The 24872-nt window shown below is 40.4% G+C and overlaps 1 protein-coding gene across 1 annotated transcript in view; it reads right to left on the bottom strand.

Annotated features, from left to right (window-relative positions):
• Window positions 1-24872, bottom strand: part of REV1 (REV1 DNA directed polymerase) — a 231617-nt gene that overhangs the window by 12190 nt on the left and 194555 nt on the right. The window contains 4 exon segments of the mRNA XM_029604787.1: window positions 5072-5292; window positions 6468-6588; window positions 23240-23473; window positions 24145-24311. Of these exon segments, the coding sequence (XP_029460647.1) occupies window positions 5072-5292; window positions 6468-6588; window positions 23240-23473; window positions 24145-24311 (743 nt within the window).

The following is a 24872-nucleotide window of genomic DNA, read 5'->3' on the forward strand; positions in this document are numbered from 1 at the left end:
TAACTCTAGTATCTGATGATACTACACAAAGATTTGTTCACTTCTGTCAGAGAAGCACCCATAACAAAGGGATCATACAAACAGGGAAACACCTGACTACCCAGTTTGTGAAGAAATGCCATGACAACAACTATATTATTTTTTTGGCCCAGTAGTTCCTTTATCCTTTTTCTTGCACCTCAGTCAGAAGCAGTGCTGGGATGCTGGTGCAATGAGCCTTCAAGCAAAACTACCCAAGGATTTTCTCCCTATTTTTAATAGACCTTCCCACTGCTCCTACTCTGGTCATTACAGTAACAGTACTGAAGTTAGGAACCAGGCAACAGGGCTCCTTCTGGGAAACCTGTATCAAAGGCTCTAAATCCTCCCTCCTCTCCCACCAAATTTTGTGAATGCTGTCTTCACAGCACCACAGATGAGATGCAGAAGACATCAAATCAATGCTTTTATGCATGGAAGCATACAGTACTTGCCACTGAGCCTAACTGGCTGAGCTAGATATTTTGTGAAAACCTGCCCAACTGATGTTAGGATAAAAGGCAGCATGCAATACTAGTGGTACTTTTTCCCTACAACAAATCCAAGATGCAGTCACAGAAAATCTCTCCATGTAAATGTAGGCTTCCTTCAAATACAGAGAAAATGGCTAGTTTCCTTTGCTTAAAAGTATCAATCAGGCAGAGAGAATTCGTGCAAAACCAGAAAATCAGGAAATGGAACAGCCAGAGTTCAGATTTAGAACATGGGAAATATTTTCTAAAAAAACAAAAAATAAATAAAAAATTAACTATAACCCTCACAACTTACTATAAAACCTAACTACACTCATTTGTGAAACTATCTGCGTATACTAAATGTGATGTCAGTTTCCCAGCTAGAATCCTTCATAAAAGCCTAACTATCATCCACAAAACCCTACACAATAATGAGATTCACTGGCTTAATGACTCTCTCCAGTTTCATATCCCTAACAGACCTACCAGATCCGCCTACCTAGGGACTCTAACTGCCCCCTCATACAAATCTACCAGGCTCACTTCCACCCAAGAACGTGCTCTCTCCATCGCAGGTCCTACGTTATGGAACTCGATGCCTCCAGACCTATGCTTGGAGCACTGTCCAAACACCTTTAAAAAAAAGTTAAAAACCTGGTTGTTCAAACAAGCATTCACTTAATCCCATCCTAGTCTCTGTCCTCACCCCCCAGGTACCATAACTCTAACTATGTAACCCTATTACTACCTAACTTTCCTATAGCCATCCCCGGTAAACCCCAAATATTTTACATTGTCACTACAATTTGCTGCAGTAACTAGTGCCTTTAACTGTCATACAGTTATGTAAATATGTGTTATTATATAGTTGCTATCTCAACAAAGTTGTTTAAGTTTGCTGTATCCTTCCTGCTATTACACTCTCTTGGTCCCTTAGACCGTTCCTCATTCTCACCCCGTTCCTTACGATTCCCTGTTAATTGTAACTTTATCCTTCTTTTCTCCCTACTAGTTTTTTGGCTCCCCAGTTGTATGTGAACCGATGTGATATTCAATTGAATGTCGGTATATAAAAGTTATAAATAAATAAATAAAAGTGCCCATTCACAAGAAAATCAAAATTGCACCCAGCAGCTAGATAAAATTCCAGCAGGGAATGTAATAAAAGTTTATTTTAAAAAAAAATCATCACTGGTTATTTTCTTGTGCTTCAACAGAATGAATAACCGAATAAACGATGCACCGAACGATACCAATTATTTGGACATAACAGCATGTCCCCTGATGAAGAATCGTTGATTCAAAACAAGGCCTTGTTGGGACATGAACACGGGACACGGATATACAAGAAGATAAGTTTTGGGAATTTGACTCATGCCTTATACTCTTGGCTTACATCTAAAAAAAAGTGTCGGCAGTTTTGGGAAAGGTTCGGCGTTTTTGAAAGAAATTTATTTGAATTCTTGCTAAAAGTAGTTAGTGACTTAGGCCACATATTTATAAAATAGCTTTTAATTCAGTATACTGTTTTAAAATTTCAACATTGCAAATATATATTAACACACATTAATTGTGCACGCTAAGCAGTCACAGAAAACCACCACGGGTGGGAGGAGGTTGGTTAGTGATTAAAATCATAACACTGCTGGATGCAGAGATACGATGAAATTATATGAAACCTTCCTCTTTCTCTCCTTAAATATTTTTTCCTTGGTTACTTGTTTGTGCTTAGCTCAGATAAATATATAAAATTTGGGTAGACATGCTTGTCATATGAAACTATTTAGACGTAGTAAAATAGTTTTAATTTCAATATTCTAGGTGGTTTATTATTTATTTATTTTTATTTAAAAGATTTTATATACCGTCATTCGTAATTACATCACAACGGTGTACAGATATTTGCAGGTAGAACCAATGCTATCAATAGTAATAAAATCAAATGCAATAAAATAACATTAAAATAACTAAACTAATACAAAATCAAAACTTCAACTACCTATCACATAAAAATATAAATCAAGTTCTAGATGCAAAGGCTTGCTCAAAGAGCCACGTCTTTAGACCGTTCTTAAATTTCTTCAACTCTATTTCAACAAGCAGCTCAGTTGGCAAGGTGTTCCATGTATTTGGGCCTGCTATGGAGATAACTCTTTTCCGTACTAAGTCAAGATGTGCAGTATTTAAAGAGGGTATCGAAAGAAGTCCTTTATTAGAGGATCGTAAGGAGCGACTCAGTATGTGCATATGAATGGAGAAATTCAGCCAGTCTGATTTATGACTGTAAATCGCTTTGTGGATAATGCAACAGGTTTTATATAAAATCCTTTGTGTAATGGGTAACCAGTTTAATGTAATCAGAATTGGTGTAATATGTTCACGTCTGTTACAATTAGTAAGTACCTGTGCGGCTGCATTTTGTAATACTTGAAGAGGTCGGAGTGTTGTCTGAGGAAGACCTAACATCAAGGAATTGCAATAATCTAATGATGAGAAAATGAGGGCCTGTAAAATAGTCCGAAACTCATTATGGTCCAGAATGAATGGCATCTCCCATGCTACTCTGCCTTGCTACTATATGCCTCTGTGCTACACTTTGGGAATCTTTATGCCACTCAGCCTTCCTTCCATACCCAGACCTTAAATCTTGGTGTTCTCTTTGCCACTGTGCCTTGCTGTCATACCCCAAACCTTGTATCCTGAATTGTTCTTGCCAGTTTAAGGGTCTACTTTGCATCTCTCGTGTTATTTTGGTGTCCTGAAGCCACTTTTTGTGCTTCTTGGCCCCTTTATCAGTGCCAAGGTTTTTTATTCTGCCATCTTTTTTGCTTAATTCCCCCTTCATAGTGCCATGCTACTTTTGATGCTAGTTTGCCACGCAAGATGCCATCAAGGGTTCATCTCACTGTTGCTAGAACCCTCTTTTGAAGCCTTGGGGTGTTCTTCCCCCACTTGCTTTCTTCTTGGTTTGTTATACTGAGGTGTTTTGTCCCTAGAACAGAAAAATTAAAAAGTAAAAAATGATACAGGTCGAACCTGTTCTATATTTCTTCCTTTTCTCCAACACCTCCACAGTCTCATCCTGTTTCTTTCGCCCTGTTTGATGGCTGATTATACTGGTGTGGTCTGTCCAAAAAAGCCCTCATGCAGAAGGAAGAAATACAGGCAACAAGAGAAAAGATGCTCAAGCGAAACCATTTACTGAATGTCATAAGAGGTTAGAGTATTGTAGTAAGAGAGAAGTAATACAAAATCAGAAAACAGAACAGCCAGACTTCAGCTACAGCATGAGAAACTGTTTCTAAATAGAGCAACCTTCACCATAGAATACTTAGAGAAACCATTTAGATGTCCTGCATGTGATAACAGGTTTCTTCAGCAAGACCAATTCACAAGAAAATCAATATTCTACCCAGCAGCTAGATCGAGTTCAACAGGAAATGTAATCAAAACATTTCCAGAAATTTATTATTGTTCATTTCTCTTGTATTAATTCTGTCAATTGGCAAGTGTGCTTGAACAGAATGACTAGAAACTCATGCCTCTCTGCCTTGCTGCCATGCCCAGACTTTATACTTTGGGGTTCTTTCTGCCACTGTGCCCAGCTGCCATACTCCAGACCTTACACCTTGAGATATTATTGCCAGTCTGGGGAGCTGCTGTGTACCTCTCATGTCCTTTTAAAGTCCTGATGCCATTCTTTCTGCTACCTGATCCTTTTATCAGTGCTTTGGGATTTTTCCTGCCATCTGTTTTGCTTTGTTCTCCCTTCATGGTGCCTTAGCATGCTGATGCCAATTTTGATGCCACTTGGCCTCTCGTGATGCCATCAAGGGTTCATGTCACTATTGCTGGTGCCCTCTTTTGGAGTCTTGTAGTGCTCTTCCCACACTAGTTTTCTTCTTTGCTTCTTTAGTGATGCCTTGGATAACTCTTGCCAATGCTAATACTCCTTTGCAGAGCTTTAGGCTACTTATGCTATTTTTGGTTCCACTCTGCAATAGTCTAGGTACCTTGGAGTTTTTTCCCCCTTCTGATTTCTTCCAACAAATTTAATGAGACTTGATAAAAACCCATAATTCTAGAGCCCAAAATAGGCTGTAATGCTTCCCCATTAACTGTAATAGAAAACAAATAAAACTAATAAAACATAGATTGGTGATGCAGGTGACCATATATGGACTTCTTCAATCGAGTCATCCAAGTTTTTGGCGGGCTCTTTTACTTTAAATGTCAGCGTCTTTGACCATACCGCTGTTGCTGATAGACAGTTCACAGCGGGGCTACAGATCGTTCTTGTAACATCGAGCAAGTGAGTGCCAAAGTGTTTCAGGTATATATCACTAATGCGGACACGACTGCCTGTCTTATCCTTTATGTGTATTATCCTTCACAGCGCAAATAATAATAATAATTCCAAGAATGTTTTTTTTTTCTTTAAAGGCGTGAAGATTATGGAATGAGGAGTTAATGCAAGTATTTGGAAATGGAAGTTGAAAACAGTCCACAAGAACTGTGAGACTCAAAGACCCTTCAATACAGGTAACATACAGAGCTTTAAATGAAAAGAAAATTACCCGTGACTTATCTGTAGTAGCAGCTTCCTGTTTTAAGACGTCATCTATTAGCTTCTGAGGACTTTCAGCAGAAACCAGAATGCTTTTAGCTGGGCTGCCAAACAGCTTGTTCTTCAGGGGACTCTGAATCTTTTTCACAGGACTGGTTTGATTTTTTTTCCTATTCTTTTTCTTGGTTTTCACTGCAGCTTGCTTTAACTGTAGCAAAGGATTTTTTGAGACTGGAAAATAAAAACAAATAGCTCTTTAAACATTATTTGTTGTACTTAAAAGTGCTTACTATCGTCCCAATTGCTTTCTTCAGATTTCCATGGAATTTCATTTGAATCTAAAATTTCTATTCCATAAATTGTATGAATAATCCTCAAAATGAAACTCAACTATAGAAAAGTGATTCTGTGCATACCAAGAATCTTTGATCCCCCAGCCCCAGTCCATTTTTGCTCCTTTCTGTTTTTACAGATAGTGAAGCACTTACAGCAAGAATAGGAGCGTGTGAGTTTCCCATTATGATTAAGGCTTTTAGATATTTTCAAACTGTTTTTTCAGAGTAGCTTTACAAATGACTATAGCTAATAAAATCTCAAAGCATTCTTATTGCTCAGAAAAGGGAAAATTTCAAGAAAAGAAAATACTGTTTCCACACTGGTGAGAGAGAGAGAACCATTAGTTTGCAGATAATATGGGGATTATAATCAACATTATGGCAATCGGAGATGATTTCCTGCAGGATCATTTAAAAGAAAATTATATATATATTACCCCAGCAGCATGCAAGGAACTTTCAGAACCCCTCTGAGACGTTTTCAAGGCAGAGTACAGTACAAGTTCCTCTACAGTAAGTGCGATTGCTAGGATAAACTGGGCTGAACCTCTTTCTTGCCACAAGTAGGGGAATATAGGATAGATTAGGAGGGGTGGGTGCGTGCCTGCATGTTCCAAAAATTAAGTATAATGTTTTGCAAATTAAAAGGAAAGCCAACTATCATTTTTTTGACAAGCGGGGGTGAGACTAAAAATACTATAGAGAATAAGGGAGCACATCCTAATAAGTTTGAGAAACACTGTACTAGAGTACAGATGTGGCCCTTACTACAGAGAATGGCTAGATGAGAGAGCGAAAAACTGAAGTCAATTGGACTGTACACAGTTCTGTTCTCTGTCAATCAGAATCAATTTCTAATCAATTTAGTTTGAATAAAATACCATAAAATATATTTTATTTTATATACATCCTGAAAAGCAATGCTCTCCAGCTGAACATGCGGTTTAGTGATGGGGGTGTGTGTGTGTGTGTAAAGGACACTAAATGTTGACAGGATTAAATATTCAATCCTCAAATGTGAAAATTTCTTTTCACTTTACAATTCTTTTATGCTTTGTTTCTTGCCCTTACCAAAAATATTAGCTGGCTGTAGATTAGTGATGTTGTCTGTCAGTCTATGTCTTTGATCATAAGCTGCTCTCAGTTCTTCCTGAAGCTCAGTAGGCAATGCAGCAAAAACATCAGGGTCTACCTGAAGGAAAACAAACAAAACAAATCTGATTCCACAGTCTGTTACTTATTCATTGAAGGCGCTAAGAGCCTGAAAATCTGTCATGGTTTTATTCTAGTAGTCATCTGGCTTCTGACTTTAACTACATGAACTCCGGTATATAAAAGCCTTTAAATAAATAAAAAAATAATAAATAACCAAAGAATCCTGTTAGTTTCATCAGAACTATGGCATTAAACAAAACTATTGATTCAACTGTGACCGGACAGTGAGAGGAACACGCAAAGTCCATTTAAGTGTTTGCACTGAATAATAATGATGCTATGTTCAACAAGGTCTGTAAAACAAACAGCAATATGTGGAAACATCGCAGGATACAAACACATGCATACTTTTGAATAAATAAAAAACTTGTATCAAATGAAGTTAACCATTTATGAAAGCACCTAACTCCTGACTCACAGCGGAGAAATTTCTGTTTCTCTCTCTCAACGTATCATGCCCACATCTTAATATCTTGAAGAATTTTCTAATGTACTATTTCTACCTAGACACGGAGGTGGGGCTCAAGGCCCAGCTTTAGACTAACCAGTTCCTGTGTGGAAACTGAAATTGACGCTTCCCCCCCAATCTCCTGGGAAAAATATTGGTTTCACTTGCACTTCCACCAGTAGCCTGTTCAGAGATCTCTCTCCCCCCCCCCCCCCCCCCCCGCCCTCACCCAGTCTTATCCACCCAGTGACAAATTTAAGGTTTCTCTGCTCTCAGGCACTACTGGTATCATTACACTCCCAACCCTGCCCTGGAAGTTCAGACAACACACCAATGGGGTCTATGTAGGATGAGAGAGAATCCCAATATAAATCCTGCAAGTTCTATAAACACAGACTGCATCTAACTCCTGTAACAATGGCTACAGAGCAGAGCTAGGTCTCCCCTTACAAAAAAATAAATAAATATAATAAAAAGGGCAGATTATATCACCTCAGTAAAAGCAACATAAACTCCCTCCATTACCTGGCTCTTTGTGAAGTTAAACAAAGCCCTTCAAAAAAGTCACCTAAAATCTATACAGCAAATCTTCCCTTTCATAAGAGCACTAATTCCCCAGAACTCAACCCTATCTACGAAATGACAGCACTGCAAATATTACACCGTACTGGGGCCCGATAAGATTGGGCCTCCCCCCGTTCCCTCCCAGTGCGCTCCAATTAAGGTGCGGACTGGAAGAGAACTTTCCTACCCCCCTACCTACCCTCCCTCCCTCTTCCCCAACCCCTTAGAAGGCCTTACCTTTTTTATTTCCTTGTTGTAGAACTTACGCCAGCTCCTGAGTTGGTGTAAGTTTCGTGCACTGGCAGGCTGCCGGCGTGCGATCCCCCAGCACAGCAGCAAACGGCTGCTGTACCGGTAACCTTCAGCTCCGCCCCCGCCCCTCCCCCAGACGCCCGGCCACACGCGTAACCCCCGTTTTTTTTTACGCGTGCTGGGCATTTGAAATTGGGCTGCATAAATCTTTATTCAGTGTGACATTTTTCGTTTTTGTTAATGTTAATCACTTTTGTTTCTAGTATAATAATACAGTAGTTCTACCATTTAAAGGTGTACTAGCGAAACATCAAAATCTAAACTCACCTGCTTGGCTCTATTACTACACTTTGTTGTCTTATTCCTTCCTCATTTTACTTTTTTCACTGGGGTATAGCTGTAGCTGCTTTGCAGAAGAGGAGAGTCATCTCCTTTCCAACACTCAACAAGCAGCCAGTCTGGCTCCTTTAGTGAAGGGAAATCTTCTGCACTGTTCCAAAAATAAAGACTGGCCTGCTGTGAAGCCCACTATTCCTTAACCCACACAAGACAACATGCAGTCTCTCTTTTTACACAGCTTTAATACTGCAATGGATATGAAGGGCCACTTCCCTTTTCCACTCAGTCCTAAATGCAGCTTAATAATTGGAGGGTGAGACAAACAAAGAGGAGCTGAAAGATAGCGCAGTTACTTACCTGTAAACAGGTGATCTCCTAAGACAAAGGATGTGAGTTCTCATATGTGGGTGACATCATCCGATGGAGCCTGGCACAGAAAACTTTTGTCAAAGTTTCTAGAAGCTATGCCCAGCCTGCTACTATTCGCGTGTCCATGCAAGGTCCCTCTTCAGTCTTGTAACATAGCAGAAATACGCGCAAAAAAATAAAACAAACCAACGTCATGGGGAGGCAGGCAGGATTCCTGGGGACTAACATCCTGAGGTCCTAGTAGAAAGCAACTGCGCTTTCTCCTAGGACAAGCAGGACGGTAGTCCTCACATGTGGATGAGTGCAAAGCTCCAGACTGCCCTATTCAACTAGAGAGATCAACTGCGACCAAACAAGATGCCAATGGGCATAACACAACTGCAGCGCTATAGGTAAACGGGGGTGGTCTGGTTCCCACAAGGAGCACGAGTAGAGAGAATTGGGTTCAGGTCTGGAATAGATTACACAGGATGGACTGACCAAAGGCACTGTCCTGACGGCCATCGCTGTCTAGGCACTAATGAGCCGCAAATGTGTGAAGAGTACTCCAGGTTGTGGCCCTGCAAATTTCAATGACGGGGACTGCATGCAAATGTGCCACCAACGTTGCCATAGCCCACACAGAGTGAGCCTTTACTCCACTGGCTAGCTGAAGGCCTAACTGCATGTAGCAGAAGGCAATGCAATCAGCCAGCCAATTGGACCAGACCTGCTTACCCACCACCACTCCCAGCCTGATGGAGTCAAAGGACACAAAGAGCTGGATGGACTGCCTGTGGCTCGCCATGCAATTTAGATAGAACGCCAAAGCCCTTTTACAGTCCAGGGTATGAAGCGCCCGTTCCCCTGGGTGGGAATGAGGCCTCGGAAAAAAGGTGGGCAAAATGATGGAGTGATTGAGGTGGAAATCAGTCACGCCCTTGGGCAGAAATTTAGGATGCGTACGCAAGACCACACGATTGTGGAAGAACTTTGTGTACGGTGCGTACGTGACTTGGGCCTGAAGCTCACTGACTCTACGAGCTGATGTCATCGCTACCAGGAATATGACTTTCCAGGTGAGGAACTTCAGGTTGCAGGACTGAAGCTCGAAAGGAGGCCGCATGAGTCTTGCCAGGACAACACTTAGGTCCCAGGACACAACTGGAGGCCGAAGAGAGGGTTTCAGTTGGAGGAGACCCCGCATGAAATGGCCCACTAAGGGTTGGACCGAAACGGGCGTGCCAGCAACACCTCAATGATATGCACTGACAGCGCTGAAGTGCACCCTGACAGATTTGGACAGGTGCTACAAGGTAGTCCAGCAGCTAGGGGAGGAGGCATGAGAAAGGGTCTAATCTATGACCCCCCCGCGCCAGATGGAAAAATGTTTCCACGTTGAGCTGTAAGTCTTCCTGGTCGAAGGTTTCCGGGACTCTACCAGGACCCGGGAAAGAATCAGAGAGCTGCAGCGGCTGGAGGACTACACGCTCAGTATCCAAGCCGTCAGGACTAGTGCCTGGAGGTTCGGATGGCACAAGGTGCCCTGATTCTGTGATATAAGGTCAGGTGCTGTCCCCAGCCGGATGGACACCCGCACTGACAGGTCCTGCAGAAGTGGGAACCAGACCTGCCAAGGCCAAGAAGGTACTATAATGAAAAAAATCCACATGATAGCATGTATAAACTAATACCATATAAATCTCGACTTGCTACATAGAGAGACTCGTTGAGTGATAAAGTAGCCTTCATATGTAGCCACTATGAATTATGTGGCTATCGTGAAGATAAACCCAATAGACTCGGGTTTTTTTAATCATTAGGTCACTTATTATTTATGAACGATTCTTGAGAGCGCTTTTGCCATAAAAATCGCACTTATCTGTAAATGTCCACTATTCTTCTGATGATCAAGCAGACATCGCAATGTTTCGGAGCTCTATGGCTCCTTCTTCAGGGTGACTCGGCGTGAATAGATGCGGATGTGGCTGTGAACTGATCTGTGCGAAAAGAAATCTAAGAGTTCTTAAGACTTGCGAGTGCAATTTACTAAGGAGGGCTAGTGCTGAAAGGTTGTGACACATACTTATTAGTCGCTATGCTGTCAGTTTTGCCATCAAACTTCTGCTTTAGCTGACAGCTGCTAGCGGTGCGGTCAAATTGCACTTATGATGAATGCTGTGACAAAAGAAGTATTATGAATTTCAAGAGCAGACTTGAAAGAAAAATCCAAAATGGATGGCGTGTGTTTCCTGTGCATCTTTGGTACTTACTGTGACGGTGCTGCAAGCTCCCGGCGCGAAGAGGGTGCTATACCCTTAACTGAACAAAAACGCTGGACTCGCACCATTTTTAAAGGGGAATTCCTCAGTCTGTCAAGGGTTGACAGGCGGAAGTGATGTCATTGATTGCATCACGATTAGATGAATCAGTGAAACTAAGGTGGATTCATATCAGTGTGAACCATTCAATTCTGTCATTAAGACCTGTGGGCTGTATCGTTTGAAGACGGTGAATCCATTCGGTTTCCTTGCGATTGAGTCTCATATTTCTGTCTCCTCCGCGCCATGATAATGGGTCATGTTCTATAATTACCCATTTGAATTCTTCAAACTTGTGTCCAAGATCCACACAATGTTGTACTATAGGTGCTTTGATCTTTCCATTGTTGATGCCGCATTTATGTTCTGTTAGCCGTGTTCTTATTTTTCATTTAGTACGGCCAACATAAATTTTTAGACATGGGCACTGAAGTGCATAAACAACGTGATCGGTGTTACAATCAATTCAATTGTAGTACTATACAGTTTTTTGCCACAATTAGTTCTTGATGCACGATAACTGTCTGTCACTATTCACTAATATAAGTGTTTAACTAGAAGTTATAAATTTTCCTCCCACTTTTTCTTTCTTTTTCTTTCTTTTTTTCTCTATTTTTCCCTTTTTTTCTCTTTTCATTTGATTTAGCTTTATCAACAAATATTCTTGCGAACAACACATTGTGGTCGCTAGCATATAATTCACTTTCACTATTACATTGCACCTCTGTCACTAATATACAATTCATCCTTATTAAGGCTGCATTTTGGCAGATATATTTTTTTTTATTGAACTGAATATTAACAATTTTTAAGAATAGCTTTTCAAATATTTAGTTTTAAAAATACATCATTACAGTTTGTTCAATATTTGGCATGATTATATCAGAAATATATCAACACATTTTTTTGAATCGCTTGCAGTATGTGGAACCATTAGTGAATGGAACCAACAGATGTTTAAGCAATACTTATTTCATATAAGGTGTGTCATTTTCACATTCCAAGTTAAACAATTTTTCATTCTTTCTCCTGTTTTTTGAACATATTCAAATTAGTGTTATGACTTTTACAGATATGTCTATACTGCGGATGACATTTTGAATTCCATTGTGACTATCAGTGTTTTCAAATTCAAGGTATTAAAAATATTTTGTTTGTTTTTTTTAAATAATTTATATATATAGGTCTCTTATGAATATTTACGATGTTACTCATATGCTCCTTTCCCAACATACGTGATCTGTTTTATGGTATATCTGTTCTATCATTGTGTTTCTATGTGAGGTTCTTAATCTTTGTTTTTATTTAATTATTTTTAATTGTATGTAAGTAATTAGTTTGTTTTTTAGTTATGATTTTTATCATTTTATGATTTTTTATGTATTTATGATTTATTCTATTTATATATGTTTACTTGTAGCCCCTGAGGCAGCCACTGGAATGTGGCGAAACTCGGCCTGAGTCGGGCATTTTTAATGAACACGTCTCCACCCAATACAGATTTGGCAAAGATTTCCTTGGGCATCTATTTCTTTGTTGTTTCCCCTCGGTGCTTTGATCTTTCCATTGTTGATGCCGCATTTATGTTCTGTTAGCCGTGTTCTTATTTTTCATTTAGAACGGCCAACATACATCTTTAGACATGGGCACTGAAGTGCATAAACAACGTGATCGGTGTTACAATCAACGTCATTAGAAAATTTGACCTTGTATCCAGTGTTTGGATCTTGCCAACCCTGACCTTGATGGGCTTGGGCACAAAAAGAACACTTGCCACAAATAGATTGTTTACCTATTATTTGAGGTTTAGAGTCTATGGGAGATGCTCTGACAACATGTTGATTGATATTTTGTCCACGTAAATATGCAGACATGGGCAGATGTTGAAAAACAGAATGAGGGCTGAGAACTTGCTAATATTTGAGTAATATTTGTTTGATTTGATGGGTGAGTTGTGTGTGCTGTAAAACACAAATTAAATCAGGAGTGGATGGTCTTTGTATTGTAACAATATTTCTCTGTCTGAAAAAGTGGCTCTCTTGTAGGCGTGATTGATAGCTTGTTGAGGGTAACCTCTTTCTCGAAAGCGTTGTTTGAGCATTGTAGCTTGATGATGAAATTCTTCTTTGCTGGAACAGATTCGTCGAATGCGAAAAAACTGGCCTACTGGGAGGCCTTCCTTAAATCGCCTTGGATGGTGGCTTTCAAATCTTAATAAATTGTTCCTGTCTGTGGGTTTTCTAAATATTTTTATATAATAATGTGGTATGTAAAGAACCATCCTGTTTGTGAATTTGAATGTCTAAGAATGAAATATTATCACGATGATATGTGATAGTGAATTTAAGGTGAGGATGTGATTGATTTAACCACTGGTGGAATGCTAAGAAATGATCCTCTGTGCTGTTCCATATGAAGAAAATATCAATGTACCTAGACCACTGGATAATGATTGAAAAGAAGGGCAATGTGTACACTGTTTGTTCTTCAAATTGTGTTACAAAGAGGTTTGCCACGTCCGGTGCTAACGGAGATCCCATGGCCACCCCATGCATCTGTAAATAATATTGATGTTCAAACGAAAAAGAATTGTGAATCAGTATCATTTCTGTAAGTTGGATTAAAAAACTTGAAGGGATTCTATGTGGTCTATCCCTTTGTATCAAAATCTCTTTCACCAATTTTAGAGCTTCCCTCTGAGGCACATTGGTGTACAATGCTTCTATATCGAAACTGACCAGATAAGATTCTTGTGATAAATTTTGTAAAAAGGCCAACTTTTGTAATATATCTGAAGTGTCCTGTATATACAATTTGGCTTTTCTTACCGCCGGTTGAAGAAAAAGATCTACAAACTGTGCTAAGGGTTCTAAAATGGACCCATTGGCTAAAATGATTGGTCTACACGGTGGATTAACTAAAGTTTTGTGGATCTTGGGGACCCCATAAATCACTGGGGTGCATGGGTGTAGTACATTTAAGAAATTAAATTCCCGAGAGGTCAGAAAACCATCCTTTTGGGCTTGTGATAGGAGTTGTTGTATCCTATCTTGTAGCAAAGGAGTGGGATCTGATGCCAAGGGTTGCTAAAAGATGCCATTTTTTAATTGGCGTATAATTTCTGTGTGGTAATCTGCTTGATTTAACACCACCACCGCTACTCCCTTTTCCGCCGGTTTGATAATGATGTTTTGATTGTGAGTCAGATCGGATAATGCTTTAAATTCTTCTTTGGATAAATTGTAATGTATTGTTTGCCAGCCTCTATCTTGGCAATGTCTCTGAGCACTAAGGTCTGATATGCTTTTATTTGTTCGTCCACAATACCTGGAGGAACCCATCGCGATTTACTTCTCACGAGAGAAGGATCCGGTGTGTGTGTGTGGGGGGGAGGGTGTCTGAAAAATATAATTTGATCATAAGCAAACAAAAAAACCTATTTAAGGACACTCTACATGTAAAAGGATTATGTTTTTTAATCCAACTTACATTCCATTCCATCACCGGGGGACCCGGTGATGGAATGGAAGAAAAATCACTAATTTTAAGCACAAAAAAGGAGAAGCAGAGCTCCAAAAACCACAAGGCAACAGCACTGCGAAAAAAGAGAGACTGAAGGGGGACCTCACATGGACACGTAGATAGTGGCATGCTTAGTGTGCCACTCAAAGTTTCTAAGAAGAACAAGATCGGTGTATAGTGAAAGACCTTTATTCTCACAGTATTTGCGCCTGACTCTGGCCAAGTTTCGCTCTATAGAATAAAGCTGCCTCAGGGGCTACCGTTCGGACTATTCTGTATTCACAAAAGAAATCACGTAGGTCTTATCTAGTCAGTGGGGTGTACTTATATAGTGTGACAATTGTGTATGTTTGCTACAGCACATGTGATTGGATATTCTTCTCTTTCTATTGTAGAGACATGCAGTTCAACTGAATTGTGCATTTTGTATCAAAAAACAATTATACCATGGTCATCTCTGTTTGTGTAAACTGATGATATGCAACTATCCTCTTGCGCCGGCTCACATCTCTTAAAAATTAAAGACACTCTCATACTGCGGTGAGTATCTCGAGTCGGGCTCAAATGCTGTGAGAATAAAGGTCTTTCACTTTACACTAATCTTGTTCTTCTTGGTCGCTACACAGCTAAATTGGATCGGCTTCCGGTTTGTTTTTTGGGACTCAACGTTTCTATAAACTTTGACGAACGTTTCCGTGTCAGCTCCATCTGATGATGGAGGACTACCATTCAATTTGTTCTAGGAGAATGATCCAGCAGGTTCTTGTGGGGTGGGGGGGGGGGGGGGGGGGCAGAGGCTTCAGCTCCAGTGTTTCAGCCTGGCACGGATGTCAGCTTTTTAGAAGGAAATGGAGAAATACCATTCGCGAGAATCTCTACTTGTGATGCTGTGGAGGGTAAAAGTTTGCATGCTTCTCTTCAGAACTGTTCTTCCCAGCCTCTGGTAAAACCAAATCCTATTTCCTTGGCCTCATTGTGGTCGGTTTTGGTGTGTGAGGACTCTGTCATTAGTGGCTGTGCTTCAGATATTGGCCTATTGGTGAAATCTGTCTCAGAGCTCCGGGAAGTTCATTCACAAAGATTACAAGGGATTGCGTCTAGGTTTGTGGATATGGAACAGAAATTTCAAGAAATCCAAAGGTGAATACGGCCTTAATGTTATGGTCCTGAGCCATGCCCCGGTCCCTCCACCTACCTCGGGGCTGGCCCGGGCTGCTGGAACCTCTCCCCGGCCGGCAAGGCCCGGCCTGGCTCCTGCCACGGCGTTCCCTCCTCGAGGGAGACGCCGCCGATCCTACGTGCCTGGCCCTGCCCCCTAGGCGCGCGCGCGCAGGGGCTCAGTATTTAAAGGGGCCAGCGCAGGAAGACGGAGGACAGCCCAGAGATGATGTCAAACGCTGCAAGGGTATTTAAATCCTGCATCTAGCCCTATGCTTTGCCTTGAAACAAGGTTCTCTCTTGTTTAAGAGTTCCTAGTTGCTGTTCTGACCTCGGCTTTCATCCACTGGCTTCTGACTCTGGCTTTCGTCCACTAGTTCCTGACTTCGGCTCTCGTCCAGGAGGTCTCGCCTAAGTCCAAGCGGCTCGGGTCCTCACGAGCTCCTCTCGGGGGGGATCGCGGGCTTCCAGTGGTGAAGTTCCAGTTGGTCTCCTGGCTCCAACTCTACTTCTCTATCCTCTGGAAACTGACCCACCAGGGACCGCGCGTAAGTCCAAGTGGCCCAGGTCCTCATGGGCTCCTCCTGGGGGGGACCTCAGGTCTCCAGTGATGAAGATCCTCCTAGCCTCCTGCCTGTGCCGCCTCCCGGCTTCAAACACCCACTGCGTACCTTCCGCAGTGCGTCATCATCTGTCCTAGTCAGCTCAAGGGTCCACGAACTCAACACTTAATTCAAGATAAAAATAGTATCCATAGGAAAACAGAACAACTGGAAAACTTCTCAAGAGGTCTGAATTTAAGATTAAGTTTTCCAAATATTCCTGCAATCCCTATTAAGAATACATTTAAAAAAATACTCCATTGACGTTCTGGGTTTGCCTGTCCACCAATTAATGCAATTTTTTTTCTTCCTACACATGATGGAAGGGTAAATGGTTGCCGTATTTTGCCTGTGGCACCCTTGGATGTTTCCACTTTTACTTGAGAGTTCTCTAGAAGAGGTTGTGGACAGAGAGACTCTTTTGGTTTCTTTTGTGTTTGAGCAGACTTAAATATGATTTTAAGATTATATCTTCATAAAGCTCAAACTTTGTTCTATGAAAATCGGATATAGATTGAGCCGGATGTGGTTAAGTCCACCTAGGAGAAAACAAAATTGTTTCTTGTAATGTGTCCGGAAATTCTTTCCTTAGGTGCAACATTTCTTCTTAGATATCAATGCAAATATGTGGTGACATATGTATGCAATATGTATTTTTTTCTTCCTGGCCAGTTACAATTTTTTCTGGATCAAAAGAAAGCTGCTCTTCCAGCACCTATTACTCCAATTAGTTAATATTACCATGATTTGTAGCAAGTTTCATATCACAAATAGGATACGGAGAAGAAGCACAAAGACCCGAGTTTTGCTGTTCAAAAACACGGACTTTGATGAAATGGGGATGTACCTGGAGTAAGAACTAAAAGGCTGGGTGAACAAGAGAAATGTGGAACAACAATGGACCAAACTAAAAGGAGCAATTACCAAGGCAAATAATCTATATGTTAGAATAGTAAAGAAAAGCAAAAGAAAAATGAAACCTATCTGGTTCTCAAAGGAGGTGGCTGACAAAATAAACGCTAAAAGAACCAAGTTCAAGAAATATAAAGGATCCCAAAGGGAGGAGCACAAGGAAGAATATCTTGTGGAACTGAGGGAGACAAAGAAAGTAATAAAGACGGCAAAAAGTCAAGTGGAAGAAAGGATTGCCAAAGAGTAAAAGCGAGGTGACAAAACATTTTTCAGATACATCAGAGAAAGGAGAAAAGTCCAAAGTGGTATAGTGAAACTGAAAGGTGAAAAGGATCGATGTGTGGAGAGAGACGAAGAAATGGCAGAAATATTAAACGAATACTTCTGTTCAGTGTTCACTAAAGAGAACCCTGGAGAAGGACCGTTGCTAGTTAACAAGAAACTGGAGGGAAGTGAAGTAGATATAACTCCATTTACAGAAGAGAATGTATGGGAAGAGCTAGGAAAACTAAAAGTTGACAAAGCCATGGGGCCTGATGAGATTCATCCCAGGATACTGAGGGAGCTCAGAGATGTGCTGGCGGGTCCGCTGTGTGACCTGTTCAATAGATCCCTAGAAACAGGAGTGGTGCCAAGTGATTGGAGAAGAGTGGTGGTGGTCCTGCTTCACAAGAATGGGAGCAGAGCGGAGGCTGGAAACTACAGGCCGGTTAACCTCACCTCGGTGGTAGGAAAAATAATGGAGTCACTGCTGAAAGAAAGAACAGTGAATCATCCACAGTCAGAAGAATTGCTGGACCAGAGGAAGCATGGATTCACCAGGGGAAGGACCTGTCAGACAAATCTGATTGACTTTTTTGATTGAGTGACTAGGGAATTAGATCGAGGAAGAGCGCTCGATATCATCTACTTGGATTTCAGCAAAACTTTTGATACAGTCCCGCATAGGAGGCTTGTGAATAAAATGAGAAGCTTAGGAGTGAGTGCCAAGGTGGTGGCCTGGATTGCAAACTGGTTGATGGACAGAAGACAATGTATGATGGTAAATGGAACTTACTCTGAAGAGAGAGCGGTGTTAAGTGGAGTGCTGCAAGGATTGGTGTTAGGACCGGTCCTGTTCAATACCTTTGTGAGCGACATTGTGGACGGGATACAAGGTAAGGTTTGCTTTTTTGCAGATGATACTAAGATCTGCAACAGAATGGACACACCAGAAGGAGTGGAGACAATGAGACGGGATTTAAGGAAGCTGGAAGAGTGGTCGAATATATGGCAGCTGAGATTTAATGCCAAGAAGTGCAGAGTCATGCATATGGGATGTGGAAATCCGAAAGAACTGTATTTGATGGGGGGGGGGGGGGGGGGGTGAAGGCCTGATGTGCACGGAGCAGGAGAGAGACCTTGGGGTGATAGTGTCTAATGATCTGAAGTCAGCAAAACAATGCGACAAGGCAATAGCTAAAGCTAGAAGACTACTGAACTGCATAGAGAGAGGAATATCTAGTAAGAGAAAGGACGTGATGATCCCCTTGGTGAGGGCCTCATCTGGAGTACTGTGTTTAATTCTGGAGACCGTATCTCCAAAGGGACAGAGATAGGATGGAGGCGGTCTAGAGAAGGGCGACCAAAAAAGTGGATGGTCTTCATAAAATGACTTATGAGAAGAGACTGAAGAACCACTCAAAATGTGGGCTGTATTAATAGAGATGTGGACTATATTGTTTTCTCTGTGTTAGTACTGTGATTATTTCTTTAAATTCCTTGATTATTTCATTGCATGTAATGTTATAATTTCAAAAATATTAAATAAAAAAAAAAAAAAAGAAGAGACTGAAGAACCTAAATATGTATACCCTGGAGGAAAGAAGGAGCAGGTGTGATGATACAGACTTTCAGATACTTGAAAGGTTTTAATGATCCATGGTCAACAACAAACCTCTTCCATTGGAAAAAAACCAGTAGAACAAGGGGTCACGATTTGAAGCTCCAGGAAGGAAGGCTCAGAACCAATGTCAGGAAGTATTTCTTCACGAAGAGGGTGGTGGATCCCTGGAATGCTCTTCCGGAGGATGTGGTGAAGACTAAAAATGTGAAGGATTTCAAAGGGGCATGGGATAAACACTGTGGATCCATAAAGGCTAGAGGATGGGAATGAAGATAAGAGCCATGGGGGTGGAGTACTGGAGTGGAGGCTACTACCTGATGATTACTACCCTTACTCAATAAACCTTCACACGGTTAATGCAACTCCAACATTGCTCTCTGCTTCGACGGCAAGGGGAAATGTGGAAAAGAGGATTTGCATTCAGATAATAATCAACAAGGACTGAACTTCACAATCTGGGTAAACAAATAAGCGTGGGGGTAGCTTGCTTATTACAACGGTACCACCCTAAACCAATTAAGCCTGATACATCACTTTGAATGCATATACAGAGTTTTTCTCTGCTTCTATGGCAGGGGGAGATGAGGAAAACAGGATTTACATAGACAACATCCAACAAGGCATTGATCTGTGCAGTCTGGGTAACCAAGCATCGGGGTAACTTGCTTGATGCGGCGGTTACTACCCTTAACCATTAAGCCTTATGCTCACCTTTGATGCAACTCCAACATTACTCTCTGCATCAATGACAGGGGATGGCAGGAAATTTGAATCAAACAGTTACCATCAAGGGCCCTGATCTTAGTAGTTGATGAAACAGATAAGTATGGGAAAATAATGAAACAGATAAGTATGCGAGAAAACTGTCAAATTCTCTAAAGCTGTAGTCCCCCCAATCCTGTCCTGGGGGCCCACCAGCCAGTCGGGTTTTCAGGATATTCACAAGGAATATGCATGAGAGACAATTTTGCATGCACTGCCTCCATAACATGCAAATGTTCTCTTCATGCATAATCCTTGTGGATATCCTGAACGCCTGACTGGTTGGTGGGCCCCCAGGACAGAGTTGGGTACCACTGCTCTAAAGTATCAGATTGCATAGGAGTGCTGCTAGTAGGCTCCACACCTCTTCCTACTGGCAAATAAAAACACTTTAGTAACTGGAGAAGACTGATACATCACGCATTTCCAGCATAGCTCCCTGCTTCAACAGCAGGGGAGAAGAAAAACAACCAATAAGGACTGTATAACATAGTCTGGGTAAAACAAATAAGCATGGGTGTAGCTTGCTTATTGCGGCGGTTACTACCCCTAACTAATCAAGCTAGATATTTCAATGGTGGGGGTGGAAGGGAAATAGAACCAAGAGCTAAGAGAAACAGATAAGTATGAGAGAGAGGGGTGTGTGAAGCTTGCTGGGCAGACTGGATGGGCCGTTTGGTCTTCTTCTGCCGTCATTTCTATGTTTCTATGTTTAAGTGTGGGAGCGTGCTGGGTAGACCGGATGAGCTGATTGGTCTTTTTTCTGCCATCATTTCTATGTTTAAAGCTTGTTTCTTTGTAATTGTTACTTGTAGTTCTCCCTTTCCTTTAATGTCCACCTCCGTCATATTGTGGTCTATGGCTGATATTGGAGATGATTTTGTTTAAGTCTGCTGAATAATTTTGTTTCCTGTCTTATTATTTTATATGAATCTCCTGCCTGCTATAAATAAAAAAATAGATAGATGTTCAAATGTTTAAATCTGTTATTTCTGTTTATATTGGGTTAATAAGAGTGCAAGAATAAGTTATAAGATTTTAATTAATGAGAAAATTAAGGGTGGGTTGGTGATACCAGACCTTCGAGCCTATAATGTTTCATCATCATTATTATTATATACAAGAATGGATATCAATGAAAACTGAGTTTGATGTGGATAATTTGTTAGAGGAGCTAGCCAGGTCTTTCACCCAGTTTAATGTTCTGCACTTTTCTAGAAAAATAACTGGAGCCTGAGGCGTTCTGGTTTCCTGTGTTTAGGAAGGACTAAAGGTGGTGAAGGGGGGGCGGGGGGGCTCAAAAGGATCAGCGTGACATATCTCCTTTTTTATTTCTTGTGGATAATCTGGACTTTCTGGGAGGAATGGAACATTCCACATTTCTAACCTGGAAAAAATTGGGGTTGCCTTGCTTAGACAATTTTCCATTCCGAACTAGACTGCCTATTCATTTCCACGGCTGCAGGAGATATGATCAATACCCCGCAAGGATTTTTTTTTTCCTTTCCTTCAGGCCAGGCATTATTGTTTAAGTAGTACATATCAAAAAAAGCTATGACAACACGAACATAAATTAGCTATGTGATGGGGAGCAGACCTCGGTTTAGAAATTGAGGTGAATGATATGGTAGCAGCATTCACAACAATTTACAAATATAGAAACATAGAAACATAGAAATGACAGCAGAAGAAGACCAAACGGCCCATCCAGTCTGCCCAGCAAGCTTCACACATTTTTTCTCTCATACTTATCTGTTTCTCTTAGCTCTTGGTTCTATTTCCCTTCCACCCCCACCATTAATGTAGAGAGCAGTGATGGAGCTGCATCTAAGTGAAATATCTAGCTTGATTAGTTAGGGGCAGTAGGGGTAGTAACCGCCGCAATAAGCAAGCTACACCCATGATTATTTGTTGTACCCAGACTATGTTATACAGCCCTTATTGGTTGTTTTTTCTTCTCCCCTGCTGTTGAAGCAGGGAGCTATGCTGGATATGCGTGAAGTATCAGTTTTTCTTCTCTCCTGCCGTTGAAGCAGAGAGTTATGCTGGATATGCGTGAAGTATCAGTCTTTCTCCCATGCCGTTGAAGCAGAGAGCCATGCTGGATATGCATCGAAAGTGAAGTATCAGGCACATTTGGTTTGGGGTAGTAACCGCCGTAACAAGCCAGCTACTCCCCACTTTGTGATTGCGAATACTTTTTTCTTCTCCGCTGCCGTTGAAGCTATGCTGGAAATGCATGAAGCATCAGTTTTTCTTTTCCCCTGCTGTTGAAGCAGAGAGCTATGCTGGAAATGCGTGATGTATCAGTCTTTCTCCCATGCTGCTGAACCAGAGAGCCATGCTGGATATGCATCGAAAGTGAAGTATCAGGCACATTTGGTTTGGGGTAGTAACCGCTGTAACAAGCCAGCTACTCCCCTATATCTTCTGTCTGCTAATCTGAGGGAAACAATATAACATTTTGCAATGGATATATCTTATGAGGACAGGAGGTACGGCACTGCAGCTGTGGGAATCAGATTTATGTTTGAAATCTAATTATCAGAGTACAAATTTACATGTTCATAGAATGTCAAACTGCGGGTATAATGGAGGTTAATTTTAGCCATTTTAGATCAAGTGATGGGATGTTCTGTTGACTGGAATGGCAAAATGACATATCGGTTTCTGTTTGATAGTTCATATGCCAAGAAAGTTATTCTCTGCTGTTGGAATAGTGATGAACTACCTAGTTTTCGGTGATGGAAGGTAGAAATGCAGAAATATGTTAATGATGGAATAAATGAGACAACATGACCTTCAGGGACAGAAAAGTTTATTGCCTTTTTGAGGTAATTTCCAATTATACGAACAGTTGAAAAACATATAGGTTCAAAGTACCTGGGAATTCTGGTTTCTATTTTTCTGATTGAGGAAGGTTTGGTATATATGAGGGTATGTAAGGTCTTGTGTATTACAGTAAGGTACACAGGTGGTGGACTAAATGTATAAAAAGGGGGAAAAATTCAGATGTGAGCTTATAGTATTTTAGCTCACTGTTTAACATATTTTATATATTTCTATAATAGATTATAATTTGTGAAGCCAATTTATTTTTCCTCACATTAATAAAAATGTTTATAAAAACTTTGTGTATATTAATATCAAGTATGTTACCTTAGGTAAGTGTGCAATAGAATCTCAAAAATCATAAGGCCTGATTTTCAAAAGCATTTACATGCTTAAAAATGGGTTTTATACGTGTAAATGCACTTTACCCAAGTGAGTTTTTGAAAATTGCTACAATATATGCCATAGAATTGGCCATAGGATTTACCTGTGTAAGTGCACTTTACGCGCTTAAATGGCTTTTGAAACTTGCTATGGTAGTATGTTACATTTACGCATGTAACTTCTTTGAAAATTCATATGATACTGTAGAATTTAATCCTTGTTGCAGGAAGCTGGGAGCCTTGACTAAGTCTACCCTCATCATACTATCATGATGCAATGTTATTATTTATTTAATTTACCTGTGAAAATGCTGGCAGAGCTATGACATTAATTCCAGCACCACCACTTGTGTCTTGAAGTTCTGGTATCTGCAAGAGGACTGCAGCCACAGGCTGTGGTAGATTCCCAGCATTACATCCATTCAATGGCTCTTTTTTAGTAGCAATGTGCATGGTTTCCTGTTGCATAGAATATGTTTGCTCCACTTGTTCTCGGATATCTGGTGGCAGAGCTTCCAGAACAGACTGATCTAGCTGCAAAATATTTTCAAGAATTACAATATAGACGGAGAAATGACATGTATCTTGAGAAATTGAAACTGGACAGAAAAATATCTTTGATAAACAGAAGGAAAATCTGAGTATGCAAGATTAATAAGACCATAAATTAAATTTGATAGAAATCATCCACAAATCATGCACAACCAGTTGGAAAATCTATTTCCTAATCAAAATTTTGATCTGAGAAAACTGCAGTGCAGTGGTGACATTGTTAATTTATTTTAATTTCATACTGGATTTGATTGTTAAGTGATCCAAGATTGATCAAAAAAATATGCCTGTTCAAAATGAATCAACACTGGGCAATCATATTAGGATCGCTAATCGTGATATTTAGGCCTCTTTCTATTAGGAGCTGTTCAAGACTTTCTAGCTTATTTTTTTCCCAGAGTGCATTCATGCTATTAAAAGGAAACTAAATGTGGGCAGTCAGTATCACACAATCATCTGTCAGCAAGGAAAGATTTTGTGACATTTGATCACCTTTTTAATGATAGGAGGAATGTATGATAGAAATTTCACATTCTTTTTAGTGGATGTTTATGCTGTCAATCTGAAGACCTTTTGCTTATATAAATTTGAAAACTACATTCTCAAGCAGGACACACTACAAAGTACATTACATAACTCAAAATCTATTTTACCTGAGAAGGTGGTGGAACTTCAATGCTCACGTTAAGCTTGGACTTTACATTTATAGGCATATGTAGGCCATTGCATTTGACTGCAGTTTCAGTTTTGCTGGTAGCTGGACTGGGATTAGATTTCAGGTGCATACTGAGAGATGGAATAAACGAGCAAATTCCTGAAGCTGGAATACAATTAACTGGTATTAACAACATGAGACTAGAATAAACTATAATCAAACTCACTGTCATGGGATTCAAGGCAGCAGTACTATAATTGAAAAACATTAAATGAAATTCACGGCAGCACTATCTTAATACCAGTCTTTCTCATTGTTGCACTTTTTAATGATGTGTGTCTTAATATATTACTTATATTTATGTTTCATAAAATTTCTGTCATATTTCAGAATACCGGGTTATGCTTTATTTTGCATTTGCCCCTGAGGAAGGGAAGAATGATCCATCTGAAACATTGCAATGTTGGGTTGATTAAGAAGGTTATTTCGTAACATCTAGAACATTTCATCATACACACATTGATTTTTTTCTTTTGAAAGTTTATGTTCTAGATGTGTTCCTTATCCCAGTGCAAAAATTAGCATGCAGAAATGTTTATTTTATTTACACAAAATTGGTCAAAAAAATCTCTTGATGTTTTAATTGCAGCTCAAAAAATTTTGAAAAATAAGCGAAAGGTATGGGTAATACCTATGTCCAAATCATGAATGACTGATTAATAAAAT

The sequence above is a fragment of the Rhinatrema bivittatum genome, chromosome 5 (genome assembly GCF_901001135.1).
Source record: "Rhinatrema bivittatum chromosome 5, aRhiBiv1.1, whole genome shotgun sequence".
Classification (NCBI taxonomy): domain Eukaryota; kingdom Metazoa; phylum Chordata; class Amphibia; order Gymnophiona; family Rhinatrematidae; genus Rhinatrema; species Rhinatrema bivittatum.